The sequence below is a fragment of the Podarcis filfolensis genome, assembly GCF_964270895.1.
Source record: "Podarcis filfolensis genome assembly, chromosome: 3".
NCBI classification, from domain to species: Eukaryota; Metazoa; Chordata; class Lepidosauria; order Squamata; family Lacertidae; genus Podarcis; species Podarcis filfolensis.
This window is the reverse complement of record NC_139606.1, coordinates 57,768,209-57,786,835: the sequence shown is the minus strand read 5'-3', so window position 1 is coordinate 57,786,835 and position 18,627 is coordinate 57,768,209. Positions and strand designations below refer to the sequence as shown.

The window sequence follows — 18,627 nt, the reverse complement described above, 5'->3', positions numbered from 1 at the left end:
CTGATGAAAGTGTTATTAGAGCCGTCCTTCATTTTGCTTGATACAGCAGCATTGTTGACATGAAGGCATGGTGCCAGGGTGCAAAATAGAGCATGTTCAATATCAGTATATATCAATGTCCCACAGCTTTGTGAAACACATTGATAGCTGCAAAACTGGCAATATGTTAGAGGCAGTGCTATTTTTCTAGAAAAAGAGGTGCTGGAACTGACCATAAACACTTCCCACTTCTTAGAATCACAATGGCAACCACCTGAGAGGTGTCAGAACTCAGTTCCGTTGAATTCCGGCTGGAAAAAAGCCCTGCTTAGAGGTATACTCTTCCTTGGAGCCCTCGCTTTTCCTGACCTAAAACATCAGCTGCCTTTTATTAAACTAGTTCACATTATGGGACTAGGATAAATTATTTAAATTGCTTTATTGTGGATGGAGAACTGTACTTTAAAGAGTATCATCTCTTGTTTTTTTAGTACATATGGAGATAAATAGAGTATTTTTTCAGAGCTGCAAAAGATCCATGTGCAAACAGGCTGATTAAAATGAGGTTTGTACTGTGATGTTCATCTATAACCAGGCCCCTATTTATGTGTAACCCAAGTAGTTAGCTGCCACTTCTTATGTGGGGATCCCATGGATGTTAAGCTTGAGAACAGACCAGGGAAAGAATAGCTTTGTGCAGAAGCACAAACTTAGGTTTGTGTTTTTATTGAAGACGGTATTACCAGAAATGACTAATAACCACCAAATGATACACAGTACCCTGGCACTTACAGATATGCTTATAACAAAAGAGATTTCTATTTTGTGCAGTAGCTATTCAGCTGTATTTAATGGATAGGTCAGGAATCTCTTTCATGCTGCCATGATTGTGGCTTTACTATGGAGGCCTGCTTGTCATTTACTTCATGTATAAATGGTACTGGGTTCACATAGCTAGTTATAACACTTGTTGATACTTTACAATGTCTATGCAGGTCAATGTTAAATGTGAAAGGAGGTAGTGCTCAGTGGTGGCCACCAAGAATTGAAGCAAAGACTGTACCTAGAATGAAAGACTGGGGGAGTTCCAGTTCTTAGACTTCCATTTTCAGTACCGAACACTATTGATAGTCAGCTATTGCATATGTTAATTGCAAAGGAGCCGTCCATAAAATCACAGAAACCTAAAGGGTCAAAGCCAAAGGTTATGTAAGGAGCTAGTAGATGAACAAAATGGGCTATGGGCAAGACACCAACACTTCCAGTGGCCTCCCAAGACACCCACTGGAAATTCCAGTAGTGGTGTTCTTAGTGACAGTGTAGGGCAAAATGGAGTGTTCTACAATAGCTGTGAATCCACAGGACCCAATGTTCCCTTTGTCTCCTGACACCATATCAGCTTTGGACTACCACCCACCCAACTGCAGGCTATGGATGTGATGGTTTTTCCACCAAGTAATCTATCCACACCCCACACGAAAGGATGTCTTTGCCCAATGTTAGCAATAGTACAGAAAGTCTGTGAGAGGTGTATTTTCACAGATGGTACTTAACCAAAATAGCAAGCTGTTGTTTGGCTTTCTGCCTATCTCACTACATTACAAATTTCTGCAGATTCCCTATCCTGGCAGATTAGGCAAGGCAGGAGAAATGAATGGGTTTTTATAGAGCCATATATTATACCATCTTTTTCAAGCACTGTGTAATCTTCAGCACATTGTGTTTCATGTTGATTTTCAGCACACAAAGTCCTACAATTAACCAGTGTCCATTCCTCCTTTGATAACTAACTTCAAGATGACATGGGTGCAGACCCATGTGGAAACAGAGCTCAGGTGGTTGATAAAATGTAGTTTATTAAATTATAAATTTTGTAACAAAAACCAGACGGAACAAGAAAACAAACAAGCTACAGGGACTAGACGGAAGAGCCGATGAAGACACCATGAAGTGTTTACAAGTAAAACTCTGCAACAGGAGTTATTTTACATTTCATTCAGGAAGATGATTGCTCTTTGTTTAGTAAAACATCTGAACTTTAGAAGTCACACCTACTTTATGTTAAAATTAAGCATCTGGTTCATACCCCCAATTCTTGTTCATTTCCAGTTCGCTTTAGTTTTCCTTCCATACATCAATCCATGCAGATAGTAAAGATACTTAATGCAATGAAGAATGATGACATTTCCAAGTTGTACAGTGAATATACACTGGTCAAAAAGGGGGACAGGGTTTTACTGGGGATGAGCATATACTACAAAATAAAACGTGAAACGTTTACGAAACTGGGTATTGCTAAGTAGCTGTCAAACCATTAACACACCCCAGGGTTTTGTTTTTTTCTTCAAACATTGAATCTTCCAGCCAAGAAATATTAAGAGATTTTCTTACAAGTTCAAGGACCAGGCTTGGTTTTCCCTTTCCCCTCCTCCCACCCTGAAACACTTTGAATACATTGCTAGGCTGGAATGCAATGCCAATACAGACAAAATGTACATATACAAGACTGAGTTTTCAAAACATGGCTCTAGATTTAAACTTCAGTTACTGTGCACTGTCCATCAGGCCTTCTAGACCTTACACTGGTGCTTCCCACCCCACTCCCCACCACTGGTCTATCCAAGGCTGGCTGACTTGCATTCAGATGTCTCTGCTGAGCAGAGGATACAGGCAACTGAAGTTGGGCAGACACATCCTCACTATCGCTGCTAGCATCCGATTCTGTTTCCTCAATGGAGGTGTCAAGAACTGGCACCCTACCAGAAGACGATGATTCATGGTCTTCCTCTCCCTCACCCCTATGGCTCCTTTCAACCATACTGTCTCCATTTATTTGCAAGTTGGCAAAAGAGTTCTCTAGAGTGCTTGCATCAGGTGATGGCGTTGCAGGGCTTGTCGGTTGACCATCTAGTGAAGGAAGGGGTCTAACAGAAGCAGTTGCTAGAGGCTGCCCAGCAGCAGCTCCTAGAGCTGGTGTGCTGTCTGCACCATCAGCAGAGCTCTCTCTTGCTAGATTGATAGCATTAGAGTCACAGTCCAACCTAAGCCCAGCCACTCCCTTCTTTGGAATATCTATTATGTCCCGTTTTATTTTCCTGCGACGTCCATGCTCATTTCGCCTATACTGAACCATGTTCTCAAGATCTGCCACATACAAGAACCCAGCAATTAACATTTCAGTGCTCTTTTTACCTTTGGAAAAGGCATCTTCCAGCTCCCTACTGGTACGTTCATCATACTGCCACCATCCATTTCTGCCTTCATAGTACCAGGCATATTCCCCATTGCCTCTACTGGCTGCTTTGAGTTCCTCAGGTGACAGTAAGGTTGGCTTATCAAGAAAGTCCTCCGGGATCTCCTGACGACAGAGTGCACATCTCTTTCCCAGCCAGGAAGCTCCTTTCACACACAGATAACAGAAGACATGTTTACAAGGCAGACTCACAGGGTGGACACATGTTTGCAGACAGATAGCACATTCAGGGACCATGAGAGATGGTGCTGCACCGGAACATGATTCATTTGTCTTCTTGTTTGTGGGAAGCATGTTGATTGAGTGATCGATCTCACCGCAACCGGCCATCCTAGGGAACAACAAAAGTATCATAATTTGGCAGGATCTACTGTTAGCCTACTTTGCTTAACCACAGGACTTTATCCTAAACCGTTTATAACAACTGAAAAAAGCTACAAAAATGTACATGAACAGCATCATATACAGACAAAACAAAATATCAATCTGCAATGACAATCAATGTGCTGCAGAAAATATGGGCTGGAAGATCTGGGTTCAAGCTGCTGCCTGCTCATGAAGCTCACTCCACAAGAATGAAGTAAACGAACCTAATATATATAAATGACAGGATGCAAATATGATAGTTTACAGTACCACACTAGAGAAAGGGTGAAACAAAATTGCATATTAATGTTTCAACACCAAGATAGCTGTCCTCCATAACTACTTTGCCTCTGATCACCACTGCTAGTGCTTAGTTAAGTAATGTTGTGGAACTTCTGGAACATTGTGCTGGGTGACTACTGCTAAGCTCTAGGAATTTACACTACAGGGTCCTATCTGGTCCCTCATTATCTGCATGAAACATTCAGCTCTCTTGCCTCTGATTGATGTTAGGCAATGAAGTTTAAAATTGATACTTCAGATCACGGGGGGGCGGGGAACCCTGGATGATGATGAATAAACTGAGAATATGTAGATGGTGGTACTAGTTCCTATGTGTCATAGCTTCCACCAGCTATGTCAGATGCAGCCCCTCCTGGAGAGATACAAACTACCTACATTAACTTTGCTATACTACTACCATACCTTATTCAGGGGCTTTCTGCTCAGAAGCTGCCATTAGTATCTTAGCAGCTGTTTTTGGTACTAACCAGGACTCGTTGTTGGGATCATATCTTGTCTGTGCTTAAAGATCTCTACTGACTACTGGTCTGTTTGTAGAGCCAATTTACTGCACTGGTGCTTAACTTTAAAGCCCTACAGAGGTTGAGACCTGAATACTTGAAGGAACTTGCTTCTGCATCAACCTGCCCATGCACCAAAAGTCTTCTCTAGTTACCCTGCCATCTCAGGTAAATGGCAAGTAGAGAAATGACCTTCTTCTTATTGCATTTTATTTACTTGAATTCCTTCCCCAGATGGGCCTGCCTGGCGCCCATTTTAATGTATTTTCAGTGCTATAAGCACAGATCTCCTTATTTCCCCATACTCCCCATCCAAGGAGCTTATAACATCTGTGTTACTGCAACTTTTTATTCTTGTAGGCATTTTATTTATTTGCAGCATGTTGCTTACATTCAGTAGATTGTATATTCTGCATATGTGTATAAATAAAACAAGTGTCAATCATGCTCCTTGCAATTTTTGCTGAGATGACAGTGAAGTGAACAAATGTCATGGCTTTTTGTCAAAGAATTAATGAACCCATCACAATCTGTACAAAAGTGTTTGGCCTTGGTCAGTCTTGACTCCCTACTTTTTGCATATGGCACAGCACAATATCACACATCAAAAAATTGGACACAGTTAGGTCAGAGGATCTGAGTCCCAAATCTTGATTATGTGTTTGCATTTCGCAAACACAAGGCCAGAAAGATATTTGAATAAAGATTTTAGCCCAAGTCTACTGTATTTATTTAGCAAAATGCAGTCAATAGTTGCTTGATCCATCTAGGATGTCTGAACATGTGACTTCAGGAATAGAAAACCATGGTTATCTGCTTACGTCAGTGGTTTTCAACCAGTGTGCCACGGCACTCTGGGGTGCCTTGAATGATGTTCAGGGGTGCCACGGCAAAGCTGGCCTCTGGCCTTCTTTCCTTCCCTCCCTCCTTTGATGCCCTCTTGCATCTCTGCCTCCCAAAGGCTTGCACAGCTGTTTTTTGTAGCAACCCTGGCTATAACCTCCACAAGCAAATGGTGCCTCTGGGGCTGGCTTCCAAGGTAAGGTGCAGGCCTCAGGTTCACATTTGGCCAGTCTCCACTGAGCCACTAAGGCTGGGGGCATCCTCTTCCCAGACCCCTGTGGGGCAGTGTGAGGAGGCACCTCCCTTTGGGGAAGGGGGGGCAGCTCAGAGACTAAGGGCGGAGGCAGCGGCTGCCCAGAAGACTCCCAAGGAGAGGGGAGAGGAGAGGAGGCTGAGGGAACACTCCCCAAGGGAGGGTGTTTGCAAAAGGGTGAGAGGCTGCCAGCTCTGCAGGCAAGGGGTGACATAACTGGGATTCTGAGCCCCACAGGGGTACCACAGAAAGAATGCAGTTGGCCAAGGGAGCCATGGACTCAAAAAGGTTGAAAAATTCTGGCTTATGTATTCCGGAAATTTCAAGGTGAGATTTTGTGTGAAGGTTTGTGCAACACAGAGACTAAGGCTGCAATCCTATATCCACTTACTTGGGTGTCCCAGCAGGTTGGGAAACCAAGTAGAAAAAGGAGAACTTGGTAGACCTGAGTAATTCCACAATTAAAAAGTGACAGCATGCATTGAGAGCCTCATAATACCCATTAACAGTACAAAAGCATTTGTTTAGTAAGGGAACAGAGTTCAACAAGTTTAGGCTGGCCCCTGTAATCAAACAAAAACATGAGATTGCCAGAAACATTTATTTATTTTAAAGATCTATAAGATGGCTCACATTTTAAAATACTGTAGTGTATAGAAAACCAAAATAAGTATAAAAAAATGCACCAGAAACACAGTTAAACATTCCTCATCTACTCCCCTTTACCACCTTCTTATGAATTTACTCAGAAGTAAATTCCTGCATTCAGTAGTGCTTAGTGCAAAGTAAGAACTTTTAAGGATTGCAGTTTAGTCCCCAACCTCACACAGCATCAGATGACCAGGGACAATCCCTTTCCCTCTCTAGCTTACAGCTGTAGCAAGGCAGAAGGGGCTTCTACAGTGCTGGCCTGCCCACTTACTCCAAATACCTCAGCTGCTCATTTTCAAAAGCCAGCCCACCCTTCTCACCTGAAGACAGAACAAAAGAATGGAGCTTGTTTTGGCAGTGGACAGCCAAGGTTCTCAGAGTTCCTCAGCCACCTACTGACAAAACAGCTAGTTTTAACCTCTCTCTAGCTTAGATGTCTGAGAGGGGATGAATTTTTTACTGTGCACTTGTAGGTTACCGTATCAAGTACAAGTCACATTTGAAATACCAACTCCATACTTGGACACATACAAGATCTACATCACATTGACCTTACCTTCTTTTTTTCTTCTTATCACTCTTCTTAGAACATATTGCAAAATTAAACCATCTTTATAAGTATCTAATCAGAGCTGAGTGCCTTGTTTCCCAGTTAACAACTTATTCTTCTTGCATGCTGCTTTCTGGACATGGGCAATGCCAGCGTCCCACTGCAAGTTAAGGAGAAAATAAAGAGCCATCAGACTTAGAGTAACCAATTATTTATATTTATGAACTATAAATATAATATAAATATATTTATGAACTATAAATATGAACTATATTTATAAATAGCAGCTTTCTGTCCAACTAGCCATGATAACACACAATGATAATAGTGGCTTACAATACAAGTACAAAAAAGAGATGGGAATGAAAATAAGCAAATTTAGTAATCAGCTATTTTATTGTAGAGCTGAAGGAGACCCCAAGGGTCATCTAGTCCAACCCCTTGCAATCCTGCCCACAGCCATCTCTGAGTGGCCTGTATCTGCCAACATTGTGGTTAGCAGCTAGCCACACTGACCCACTGTACCATAGACAAGGATGTCAGAATCAGTGAACAAAACAGTTCTGGGAGAGAAGGAGCCAAATGGCAGCTGGACCCAGCCAGTTCAATGGCTGGCGTTACGTACACCGTCTTGCCTCTCCTGCTGCTTCAATGAGACAGAACAGATGAGAATGGAATTGGTTTTGGGAACAGAGGAGGCAATGGCAAAAGTTTCAGTTAAGCCAATAGCCTTCCAGCTGGAGGCTCTTCCACAGTGAACTCAGTTACTCAGTTATTACATCTGATGCATTTTCTTTTATTTCATGGATATGTTCTCTTAAGTCATTTTAAGATCAAAGTAGCAAACAGTTTTGAGATCAAAGAGACTATGTGGTGAGTGGTTCTCGTGTCTGAGAAACTGATCAGCTCTGGACAGGTTGCACTCCCTCTGAAGCAACAGGTTTGCAGTCTGGATCTATCTTTGTTACAGGAGGCCCAAGCAACTTAAGTGGCTAGAAGTGTCCTTTACCAACTGCAGCCTGTACAACACCTACAGCCAGGGAGGACTTTTCCATAGTAGTTCAAGCATTAAGCATTAAGGTAAAGGGGCCCATGACCATTAGGTCCAGTCGTGGCCGACTCTGGGGTTGCAGCGCTCATCTCGCTTTATTGGCCGAGGGAGCCGGCGTACAGTTTCCGGGTCATGTGGCCAGCATGACTAAGCCGCTTCTGGCAAACCAGAGCAGCACACAGAAACGCCGTTTACCTTCCCGCCAGAGTGGTACCTATTTATCTACTTGCACTTTGATGTGCTTTTGAACTGCTAGGTTGGTAGGAGCAGGGACCGAGCAACGGGAGCTCACCCTGTCGCGGGGATTTGACCTGCCGACCTTTTGATCGGCAAGTCCTAGGCTCTGTGGTTTAACCCACAGCGCCACCTGCGTCCCAGTTCAAGCATTAGTAACTTCAAAACTGGATTACTGCAATGCACTCAATGTGAGTCTTCCCTTGAGCTTGAACTGGAAACTGCAGTTAGTGCTGAATGATGCAGAAAAGTTGCCGGCAGAAGAGAGACATTGTCAACATATAACACCCTTGCTCAGAGATCTCTGTTTGTTACCAGGCAAATTTCAAGGTGTTACTGTTAGCATATACTATAGCTTATAATAGCTTGGGACGAGTTTACCTGAGTGATCGATTTACCCTCTATATCTACCTGACCACTTTGATCTGCAGGACTAACACCACAAAACATTCATTCTGCACTTGTAAGAAATCAGTCTTTAGGTTTAGCAGCACCTGCACTTTGAAACTCCCTGCCTATTGTCGTCAGGCAGGAGGCTTCACTTTACTCTTTTCAGTACCGGCTAAAAACATTTCTGTTCAGACAAGCCTATCCAGATATGTAGAAGCTGACATGTGTTTTAATCTATTTTTATTGCTTAACTGCTTATTTTATTTCCATTTTGAATTTTTAAAAGTACCTGATTTAACTTTGTATTTTCTTGACAGTTTTGATGTTTGCCAGTAGAACTGCTAAGTGGTTTACAAAAATAAAACGATCAAGCAGTATACAATTAATTTTGCTAAATAAAATAAAAATCAATCAATTCATGCTGGCAATTAAAGTAAGCTGCTCTAGAATATGTTAGTCCACTGGAAGGCTGGGGAACCAGTCTGTTGAATGTCAAAAGCCATCATATTATTTCTTGAATATTCTATTAGACTATTAGGGCAGGATATTTTGAGGTCTGCAGGTTCCAAGGCAAAGGAACCCAAAATTCAAATCCTACCACTTAACCTAATACAATGCTCTCCTTTCTCCTCATCATATTCAGACTTCTCTCATGGCAAACCTCAAACTCACCCCAAACTGAAAGGTTCTGCTTCACAGCATTTACCAGTCTTGTGCAGTTAGAGTTTTAAAACACAATGTCTAGACAGCTATCTAACCAAGATGCATTACATTTCATTTTCTGCTAGAGAGGTTACACTGAAAGGCACTTTTTATTGAACTTGAGGATGCAGAACTTTCAAATGCCTAAGCAGATCTATTTAAGTGAAATTTTACTGCATACATTAAATTCATCTCATATGAATACAGCTAAATAAAGTCAAGAAATCGACAAGTCCTGCAGAGAGGTTAATGGTAATGTACATAATTGAAAAGAGCTTTGGGAAGATTTTGGCTGAACTTCCAATTAAAACTTTTGAGTAATAACCTCTGCACTGAAGTCCCTTGTGTGCTGCATGTAATTGTTTCACCCTTTTCCTTTTTAAAAAATAAAAAAGGCTATAACCAGGCAGACAGGTGTCATGTGATTTTTCTTTTTAAAACATTACTTTAGGGCAGAGACACACAATTCACTTGGAGTGCCACTTTTAGATTTCTACTAACTCATGAGAGCCAGGTGCTATGTTAACAGTAAAAAAAATAGTTTAAGTTAAAACTGTAACTCCGTATGTTTTTTTAATCTATCATACAACTTCCTGTTTCTCTCTGCACCTCACAGTGGGCTCTCCTCTCTGCATCCACACAGCTCTGTCTGAACTCCTCATAGTGCACTCTCTTGTCCCCAGGATCTTACCCCTTTTTCTGTATCCCACAACTGTTCATTATCTGCAACACTGCAGGTTCCTGCACTCCCAGCTCTAATGTAACAGCACTGTCTTGCTGAAGGCCCTATTTTTCTCAACCAGGTCTCAGTTCTGCCTTTATTCACTGTCGTGTTTTGCTCCATTTCTTTCTCATCCCTGATCCCTATTCCCTTCTTCCAGTGTTCTGCTTCAGAAGCATACTAGCTTTTCATTGTCCCAGAAATTAATATGGTAAATGTGCCTCAGGTGCTCTGCAATGTAACTGGTGGCTGTATGAGGCTAGAAAAACTGTCACAAACTCTGTAACATGCTTCTAGATTCAGGAAGAAACAAGGTACATATAGTGATGTAGTCATTCTCCCATCTCGAATTTTGATACATACTTGCAGGCCTTGTTTCCCCAAAAAGCACAGGAAAAGGTTGCAAACAAAAGGCATTTGGAATTCCCCCAGGAGAGATAAGACCAGTGCACTTGGCCTTACGTTATGCATCAAGGTTAACACCATTAACCATCCACCACCTCATAAGTTGCCTATCAGACAGAACAAATTTGTTCTGAAAAATGTTGCAGTGCAACAGCCTTTGAATCATAAGTACATGCTACCTGAAAGTCAAAATGTTTTCCACCTGCAAGGATAAACCAGCCTCCAATGGACAGAATGGAAGGAAGATGGATGAATAATTAAAAGAGGAGATAAAAAATTAAAGATTTATCATAGAGTTAAGAAAGTGTGCTTTTTATTGAAATAAGCATGTAATTATCTTTAGGAAACGGACCACAGTATAATTATAAGATTGAAGTAATGATATTTTTAAAGGCTATAAATGTTTTAAAGGCAAGTTTAGAAAATGATTTCACTCAATCACTGCATTTAACCTATGATGCACTGAAGATCCAGTACTCACAAACTCTCCTAGCAAGATTAAAATACTTCAATTACAAGCTCATCTATCTTTATATAAAGGAACTGTGTGCTTTATTTTGTGGACCACTGCTTATTTACTTCCACTCACTAAACACTGGCTAAATCAGCACATCTGAACATTCTCAGTCTTGGAGATTGTCAGGTTAGAGGGGTTGACAAACAGAGATTAACCACCAAGAAAATGTAGGACACAGAGGAAGAGGTGTATTAGATACAGGTGACTCTCAACTTATGCTTGGGGTTACATTCTAGGGACAATGCGTAAAATGAAAATCACATATAGTCAAAACACACTGGGTTCAATGGTGAGTGGGATTCCCAAAGTCTTCATTCCCAGATGCCTGCCCCCTTTTAATTTTTTTTGTCAAGTGCATAAAGCTGAATGTGCACAAGTTAAATGCACGTAAATTGTGAGTTACTTTTCTGCAGTTCCTAGGTCATTTGGTGACACACAGAAAAGGTAAGCTATTCATCTATTAAGGCATGAAAGGGGCACAAATGAGCAATGAAATACGTCAGGAAGAGAGAAATAAGAAGGCTGAAAACTAAAATGGTGCTATATAAATGCAACAAAAGCATCTTAGCTAGTAACCTTGGGAATGTAATTCCTTATTGTCAAGTGAACTGCTGTACAGAACAAAGGTCTTCCTAGAACCCAAAAGTTTCCCTTCCCCAGTTGACACAGAAAAACCAAATATGACTGTGTAGTCATACATTTGAAATTTCACAGAAAAAAATGTGTTGGCAGATGAACTTCAACTAAAGTAATTCTCTTAGATCTAAAGTCAAGGCATTAGACTGAAAACAGTATGGAGGATAGAGAGTCAAGACACCATCACATCTAAGAACCATCAACATAGCTAGGTTTGGCATAACTGTATACTTCTACTATTTGGCCACAGCCATGTCGAATCACAATGTAGAAAGATAGTCCTGCCACATCTATCAAGTATAAAATACCATATCCACGAAAACGCAGCCAGTTCCACAATCTAGAGGAAACAAGTATGAGCAAGATGCTTGTATGTGCATAATTCAGACACATTTCAAAGCACACATTGTTTTGAAAGCACATTAAATTGCTTTCAATGAGATGTATATTGAATATGCTTATGGGGGAGAACTTCTAAAATTATATTATATTAAATTAAATTATAATGGCATAATGGCATTAATTGCCAAAATACTATATGTAGATGAGAACAAGAAACTGAGGGCATGCACCCCAAAATAAGCTTTAGGTCACCACAAATCATATATCCACACCTCCAGGCGAGGTGACCCTAATGAGATAGAACTATATTGACTCCAGGCCAATTCTTCATTTGGACACACCCCATGCCAAAATACATAGAAAATAAGCAAGGGGGTGGGTCTGTGGCCCACTAGAAATCAAACAGCTTGAGAATACCGACCTCTATAACACAGCAGTGAACTGAATCTGGACTAAAACTCTGGATGCAAAACACATCAAGGGTCAATAATAGCCAAAATATGAAAAAGGAGGAACGGAGGGGGGGTTATCCTACAAAAAGCTTTATGCCACCTCAAATAATAAACTCAAATGTCCTGGAGATTGTACCTATAAATGAGCAAGGAACAGGGGTGGGGTGGAGTAAACACTCCCACAACAATCCTTGGACCACCCCAAAAAATACACTCAAACCATCAGGAGTTGGTTTATACCCTTTTGTAGTTATTGGTGTGAACCCATACACTAGAAAACATATTCTGCCCAATATGAAGCCTATTAGAATCTATGCCACCTTATACAGGACATATATCTTGAGTATGTTTTATATGATTAGTGGTAGGACAAATATATTATGGGGTACACAGCCCCCAGTTCCTTATTGTCTTCTACATATTTTGACTATATTCTATATATTTGGACATATTTTAAGTCATCTTGTAGAAGACACTCTCCTGTACCACTTGAGGTGAATCAAAGTTTTTTAAGTTCCTTGTGCTTATAATATAAAAACGCCAATAATTGCTGAAATATATAGAGAGAACAAAGTTAAGCTTTGGGCCACTATAGCTTATATATGTACATCTCCTAGAAACAATTCTCAATGAGACTCTCAAAGTTTATTTTATGTCATATTGTAGGAAACAGTCTCCTTATTGTGGGGTGCACAACTCCAGCTCCTGTTTACATATTTTGTCTGTTATATGATAGAGTGATACCTTTGATAGTGTCTTGCACCCAAATTGCTAGAAAAGACACAATTCACTGCCACGTCAAAAGGACACTATTCTGGACATGAGTATGATTTGTGGCGTCATGAAACTTTTTTGGAGTCCATGAACTATATAAATAATAATATATTACATCAGCAATTCTTAAAACACCCCCAATCTTACAGCTTGACAAACTTTTTGCAAATATATGTGCCATGATTCATAAGAGGTACTGCACAATGACAGCCAGCAGCACTTCTGGAAAATAGCTTATGCCAACCTGGACATTTTGTCTATTCATTAGTTTTCCTTCCAAACTATGACTTCTATGTCATACAAGTGAAAACTGGCATCTGTAATTGCTTTCCTACAAAAGTTTATTATAGGGAGAGGATTAACATCCCATTGAAAACAGTGCAGTGCTAATAGCACCTGCACTCAGGTGCTCACTCTGATATTTGCCAACTTCTCTAGATCAAGGGCATTGACATACAGCTAGTGGACCCAGTGAAATCCATGAGATTAGAGTCTCTTTCTTTTGAAATTACTACTGTCTAATATCATTGCCATTAAGTCCCCCAATATGAGGCACTATACTCATATAGGATGCTCTCATCTACCCTATGTTCCAGTCTAAGCACTTACAGACCAATAGGCATTAATAAAAACATGCTATCACTTTTCTCAGAAAAGAATGCATAAGATACCACGGGTTGTTTTCACATCTGCATTTGATAAATGACTGTTTTCTTTGGATATGTAGCATCCTAGGGTTGTAGGTAAAATGTTTTTTTTAACTATCTTTCATAAGGATATGTGTGTTCATCTTTTTATACACGATAAATTTATCTGCTTATATTTTAAGTTGATATTCCTTGATACCAACTTGATTTTCCATATGCAGCCACAGTTCTAAAGCTGAATATCATTGGGTACCTCATCTCAAATTTCTAAAAAGCTTAAAAATAATGTGCCCTATTTTTTAAAAAGACTAACTTGATGGAACATGTACAACTGAAAGGCCTTGTGGACCAAGAGGCATCAGGAAAAACATGCATTTCTCTAAAACAGAATAAATTTCAACAATCACAGTCAAATCAATTTATTACTTAGTAGGCACAAAAGCAATTTGCCCTCTCATTTCAGCAGAAACTGATTACAGACCCAGAATGTTCAATTCTAAATTCAGATACAGTATATATCCTACTGTGATGTGTTCCAGTGGGAAAATACTGGTTCCATTTCAATTCACTTTATTGTGCTGCTTACAGAAGTTCTTAAATGCTTTTTGGTTCTGATCATGTATTCTCAGTGGCCACCAGATTTTAACCCATGTGTCTGCTGTTGTGTTGTTCTTCATTTAGACTTTGTCATCTAGATCAAATATGAACACAGCGAAAACATAGAAGCCCATCTTACTTCTGGTAAAAAAAACCAAAAAAACTATGTATAAAGCACATTAAAGCATCCTAACAGGCACACTGCATATAATTATTATTCTGGCCTAGATTACCCAATTTGCTGCTGTTCAAATATAAGATCTCCTTACTATCTATTCCCAATAGTATTCCAGATTCAGCACAGAAGCAATCTCCTGTGTTTGTTACAAAGTAGACCAGGAACTTATTTTCACCTCCCATTCATACACAGAGGAAACAGCAAAACTCAGACTGACTGCTATAAAGAGTAGCATTAAAAGCACTTAGTTGTCAGATTTCAGAGTTGTGAATCATGGAAGCAAAGTACTTCTGGGTGCTTTCTATCCATGTTATCTCATTGCAATTTAACTTTAAGTAAAGAAAAAACATTGAAAATATTATCAGGAGTCTTGTAAAGTAATTGAGAAAGGCTGAAAGAAAAAGCTAGATACAGTACCCCTAACGTGAGGCCATCTTTTCATGTTAACAATATAAATTTAGGATCAGGACATGAACTATCAAACCAATATTCTCAATCCAAAGCTAGTGTTATTGAGCTTCCACTTGCATGTCTACTGTTCTGAGGTGCAAAAGATGAAGGGTGAAATGGTACAAATCTAGTTATGGGCCAGCACCTGTGGGCTAAAATGCATTACTGCATTCAACTGAGCTGTGTTGAGTGCAGTACAAAGGGCAGCAATGGACCTTAAGCAGCATACTGTATCTACAGTTACCTGAATCAGGGCACCTCTGATGTTTTCAGTCATCTCTTATGGGCTACAATGAACCACATTCAATGATTTCCAGGCCAGGATAGTCCTCTTTTCATTTAGTGTTTAATACTTCTAGGACTTATGAAGCACCTTTACACACTCACATTGTCAATGAGTACACCTCCAATTACACCCATCAACATTAAAACAGCTATGGCCTAAGTAATTTGTCCAGCAAACTGTATCATTTCACTTTTTTAAAATTTCAAACCTCTTGTTCCAAAAGCTGTGGCTATGTTACCTGAAAAGTACATATTTTGAACTATTTCAAATTGAGCTAGCTTCATTTGATCTCAATTTTTTAAAAAAATGTGGTTGTGACAAAAATGCGTAAACAAGGTTAGATTTTAATACCCTGTGCAGCAGCTACTACATTAAATGTAAAGTTTCCCAACTGCAGTCCTTTCAAATTAGAAACAATTACCAATAGGCCCCATGGCCAAATACTTATGTTTAGCTAAGCACCTCATTTTCTCTTAACTGAAAAACATTTTTTTAAAAAAGTAAAATTGAAAGCATACAAATGACACGGTCATTTAAAAGCATTTGTGTACTGCTTTTCAACTACAGCTGCTCTCTGTAGTTGATATGATAACAATATCATATTTATACGGATTATTTTACCCCTCACAATGACAGTTCCTGAATATCAGCTGCTGTCAATTGTATCAAACGATGGTATCATGTGGCTCTTTGTTCTAGTCCCCTCCCCTCAAAGGTGGCGCAGCAACGGGAGAGCCAGGGCAGTGTTGTTGTTTTTTCATACACCCCCCACTGTTCATTTGAGAGGAAAAGGACAAGTGGAACAATATCTCTTTCCACCAACCAGTACTTAAAATCCTGGAAGAGAGCTTTCCACGGTAAACAACAATCGGCCCAACAAGAAGTTGTCATCGCACATTATTATTGTTGTTGTTGTTATTTACGGGTATCAAGTACGACAGCCTTTCCCCAAATATTCTGCCTGGAGGAGGGAGTTGGTTTTTGTTTTTTGTTTTGTTTTACGCTTCCCCCCCACCTCCAGGAAAAACAACAGCAGCAGCAGCAGCGACTGAGGCTATGTATGAGAGAGGAAGAAAAACATCTCTAGGAAATAAATGCGCAGTTGACAGCAAGGATGGTCAGGCAGAGAAACACCCCCCTCCCCATAGCACTATTAAAAAAGGAGGAGGAGGAGGAGGAGGAGGAGGATACCCCACGCATATCCCCAGTGTGGCTGCGCGTGTCGGGGGCTGGAGGGAGGGAGCTAATGGCTCCCCAAACAAGTGACTATCCGAGGGGAGACGGAGACGAGAGGCCGGAGCCAAGAGGTGACCCAGAGGGGGGGCTGGCGAGCGAACCTCCTCCTCCCCCCCCCCCAAAAAAAGAGGCCGGCTCGTGCACTCGGGGCGCGCGGACAACGACGACGACGACGACACGGGGCCTTTGTTCGGGTCTGCCGCTGCCCGGAAGAAGCGAAGCGGCCGCGGAGAGGCGGGGATTTGGCGCTGGGGGGGGGGCGAGCGAAGAAGGCCCCGGACACAATAGAGCCGCCTCCGCCACCACAGCGCCGACTCCTCCATCATCCCCCGAAGGGCAGCGTTCACTCGCGCACTCACCTCCCTCACGGGAGTCGCCTCCCCGCTGCGCCTGATCCCTCCGCAGGCGGTTGAAGCCGAAGAAGCAGCGTCGTTGCCGTCGCCGCTCTGCTCCCGCCTCCTCCTCTTCCTCCTCCTCCTGCCGGCCGTCGTCTGCCTTTCTCTCTCTCTCTCTCTCTGCCTGGCGATTAGAGACTGCTCTGCGCCGCCGCCGCCGCCCCCCCTCCCTCCGCGTGAGGGGCAGCGAGCAGGCGCTCGAGCTCCCGAGACGTCAGCACGCAAGGAGGGAGGGGCGTAGAAGTGGCGCCGGAGGTGGGAGGAGCCAAGGCTGAGATGCGCGGCCGGAACGGAAAGGGAGGGATGGGGCTCGGGGGGGGGGGTGGGCGCTCTAGCGCCTCTTGCGGATGAGGCAAGTGAGTGAGCGGGTGAGGAAGTAGGACGGTCACCGGCTCTGTATATACAGCGTGTGTAGGAGCCCCAGGATGGCAGCTGTTTTGTGTGGCAGGTGACAGAGGGTTTCGCTAGAGCCTCAAGCCTGGCAGGAGAAATCAGTGGCAATATAACCCTAAGCCAATAGGGGAACATTTCAGTCCGCCAGGTCACGCTGTAATAATAATAACAATAACAGTAACAATCACAATAGGAACAAAGTCGAAATAAATAAATATAAATAAAAAAAATTGTCCAGTAGCACTTTAGAGACCAACTAAGTTTGTTCTGGGTATAAGCTTTCGTGTGCCTGCACACTTCTTCAGATACACTGAAACAGAAGTCACCAGACCCTTATATATAGTGGGAGGGTGGGGAGGGGTATTACTCAGAAGGGTAGTAGGAGATGGGTGATGGACTCAATGGATATGGTAAATAGATTCAGGTAGGTTGCCGTGTTGGTCTGACGCAGTCAATTGAGTCAATCACCCCGTCTGGTGACTTCCGTTTCAGTGTACTGTATCTGAAGATTTTTTAAAATTTATTTTGACTGCGTCAGACCAACACGGCTACCTACCTGAAAATAGGAACAAAGGAATGCCACTGGGAGACTCCAGCCTGAAACTGTACATTTGCAATTCATCCATAAGTTAAACTCCAAGGAGAAGTTAAACTCCAAGGATGCAACCATAACTCCTGGTTAGCAGCAGTGGGGCAGAGCAGCATAGCCCCCTCACAGCATCCATAGCCCCACCAGTCAGGGCAGAAAATATGGGAGAGGGGAGAAAGCTTTTTACTACACCAGTACCCAGGCTGATGGGGTGGGGAGGCATCATCGTCATCATTATTCTTATTATTTATACCCCGCCCATCTGGATCATTAGTCCTGTCACAAGATGGCATCAAGGCCAGATGAGATCCAGCAGATTCTGTGTCAGCTCAGCACTGTCTCTTTTCCCAAAATGTGCTGTCGTAAATAGCTACTGTGCTTATTTTGCATACATTCTCTAATTAAACCATCACTATCCTTTTTGCATTTTCACTCCCCCCCCCAACCCCACTGCAAAGAACTCCCTGCACCCTTGCAACTATGTTACATTCCTGCAACTGAGGATTACACCTCATGCATTTGGTGAAGCAGATACAGTACTGTAGTCCGTGAAAACTTGTTCCATAGTAAAAATTGTTAAATAGTACAGTGGCACCTCGGGTTAAGTACTTAATTCGTTCTGGAGGTCCGTTCTTAACCTGAAACTGTTCTTAACCTGAAGCACCACTTTAGCTAATGGGGACTCTCACTGCTGCCGTGCCGCCAGAACACGATTTCTGTTCTCATCCTGAAGCAAATTTCTTAACCCGAGGTACTATTTCTGGGTTAGCGGTGTCTGTAACCTGAAGCGTATGTAACCTGAAGCGTATGTAACCAGAGGTACCACTGTATAAAAAAAAAGTGAGAAAAAAAAGTTCCACACAATACTTTTTGTTGTTTTTGCTGTAAGACTAAGTCCCATTGAGTTCAGTGTTGTTTGCTCCCAGGTAATTGG

At 41.8% G+C, this 18,627-nt stretch overlaps 1 protein-coding gene across 2 annotated transcripts; it reads right to left on the bottom strand.

Moving 5' to 3' along the window:
• Window positions 1–1,815: 1,815 nt before the first annotated feature.
• RNF146 (ring finger protein 146) lies at window positions 1,816–17,011 on the bottom strand. Of its 2 annotated transcripts, XM_083606317.1 has the most exons (3): window positions 16,676–17,011; window positions 6,705–6,858; window positions 1,816–3,563 (listed from the first exon to the last, which is right to left on the bottom strand). In XM_083606317.1, the coding sequence occupies exon 3, from the start codon at window positions 3,560–3,562 to the stop codon at window positions 2,513–2,515; it is 1,050 nt and encodes a 349-aa protein (XP_083462443.1). In that variant the 5' UTR covers window position 3,563; window positions 6,705–6,858; window positions 16,676–17,011; the 3' UTR covers window positions 1,816–2,512. The 2 variants fall into 2 exon arrangements, with proteins under 2 accessions (XP_083462443.1, XP_083462442.1); XM_083606316.1 differs by lacking the exons at window positions 6,705–6,858; window positions 16,676–17,011 and adding an exon at window positions 5,889–6,089.
• Between the last annotated feature and the right edge of the window lie 1,616 nt (window positions 17,012–18,627).

Excerpts from the sequence above, each read along its gene's own strand:
- RNF146 (XM_083606317.1), bottom strand. The coding sequence starts at position 3,562 with ATGGCCGGTTGCGGTGAGATCGATCACTCAATCAACATGCTTCCCACA.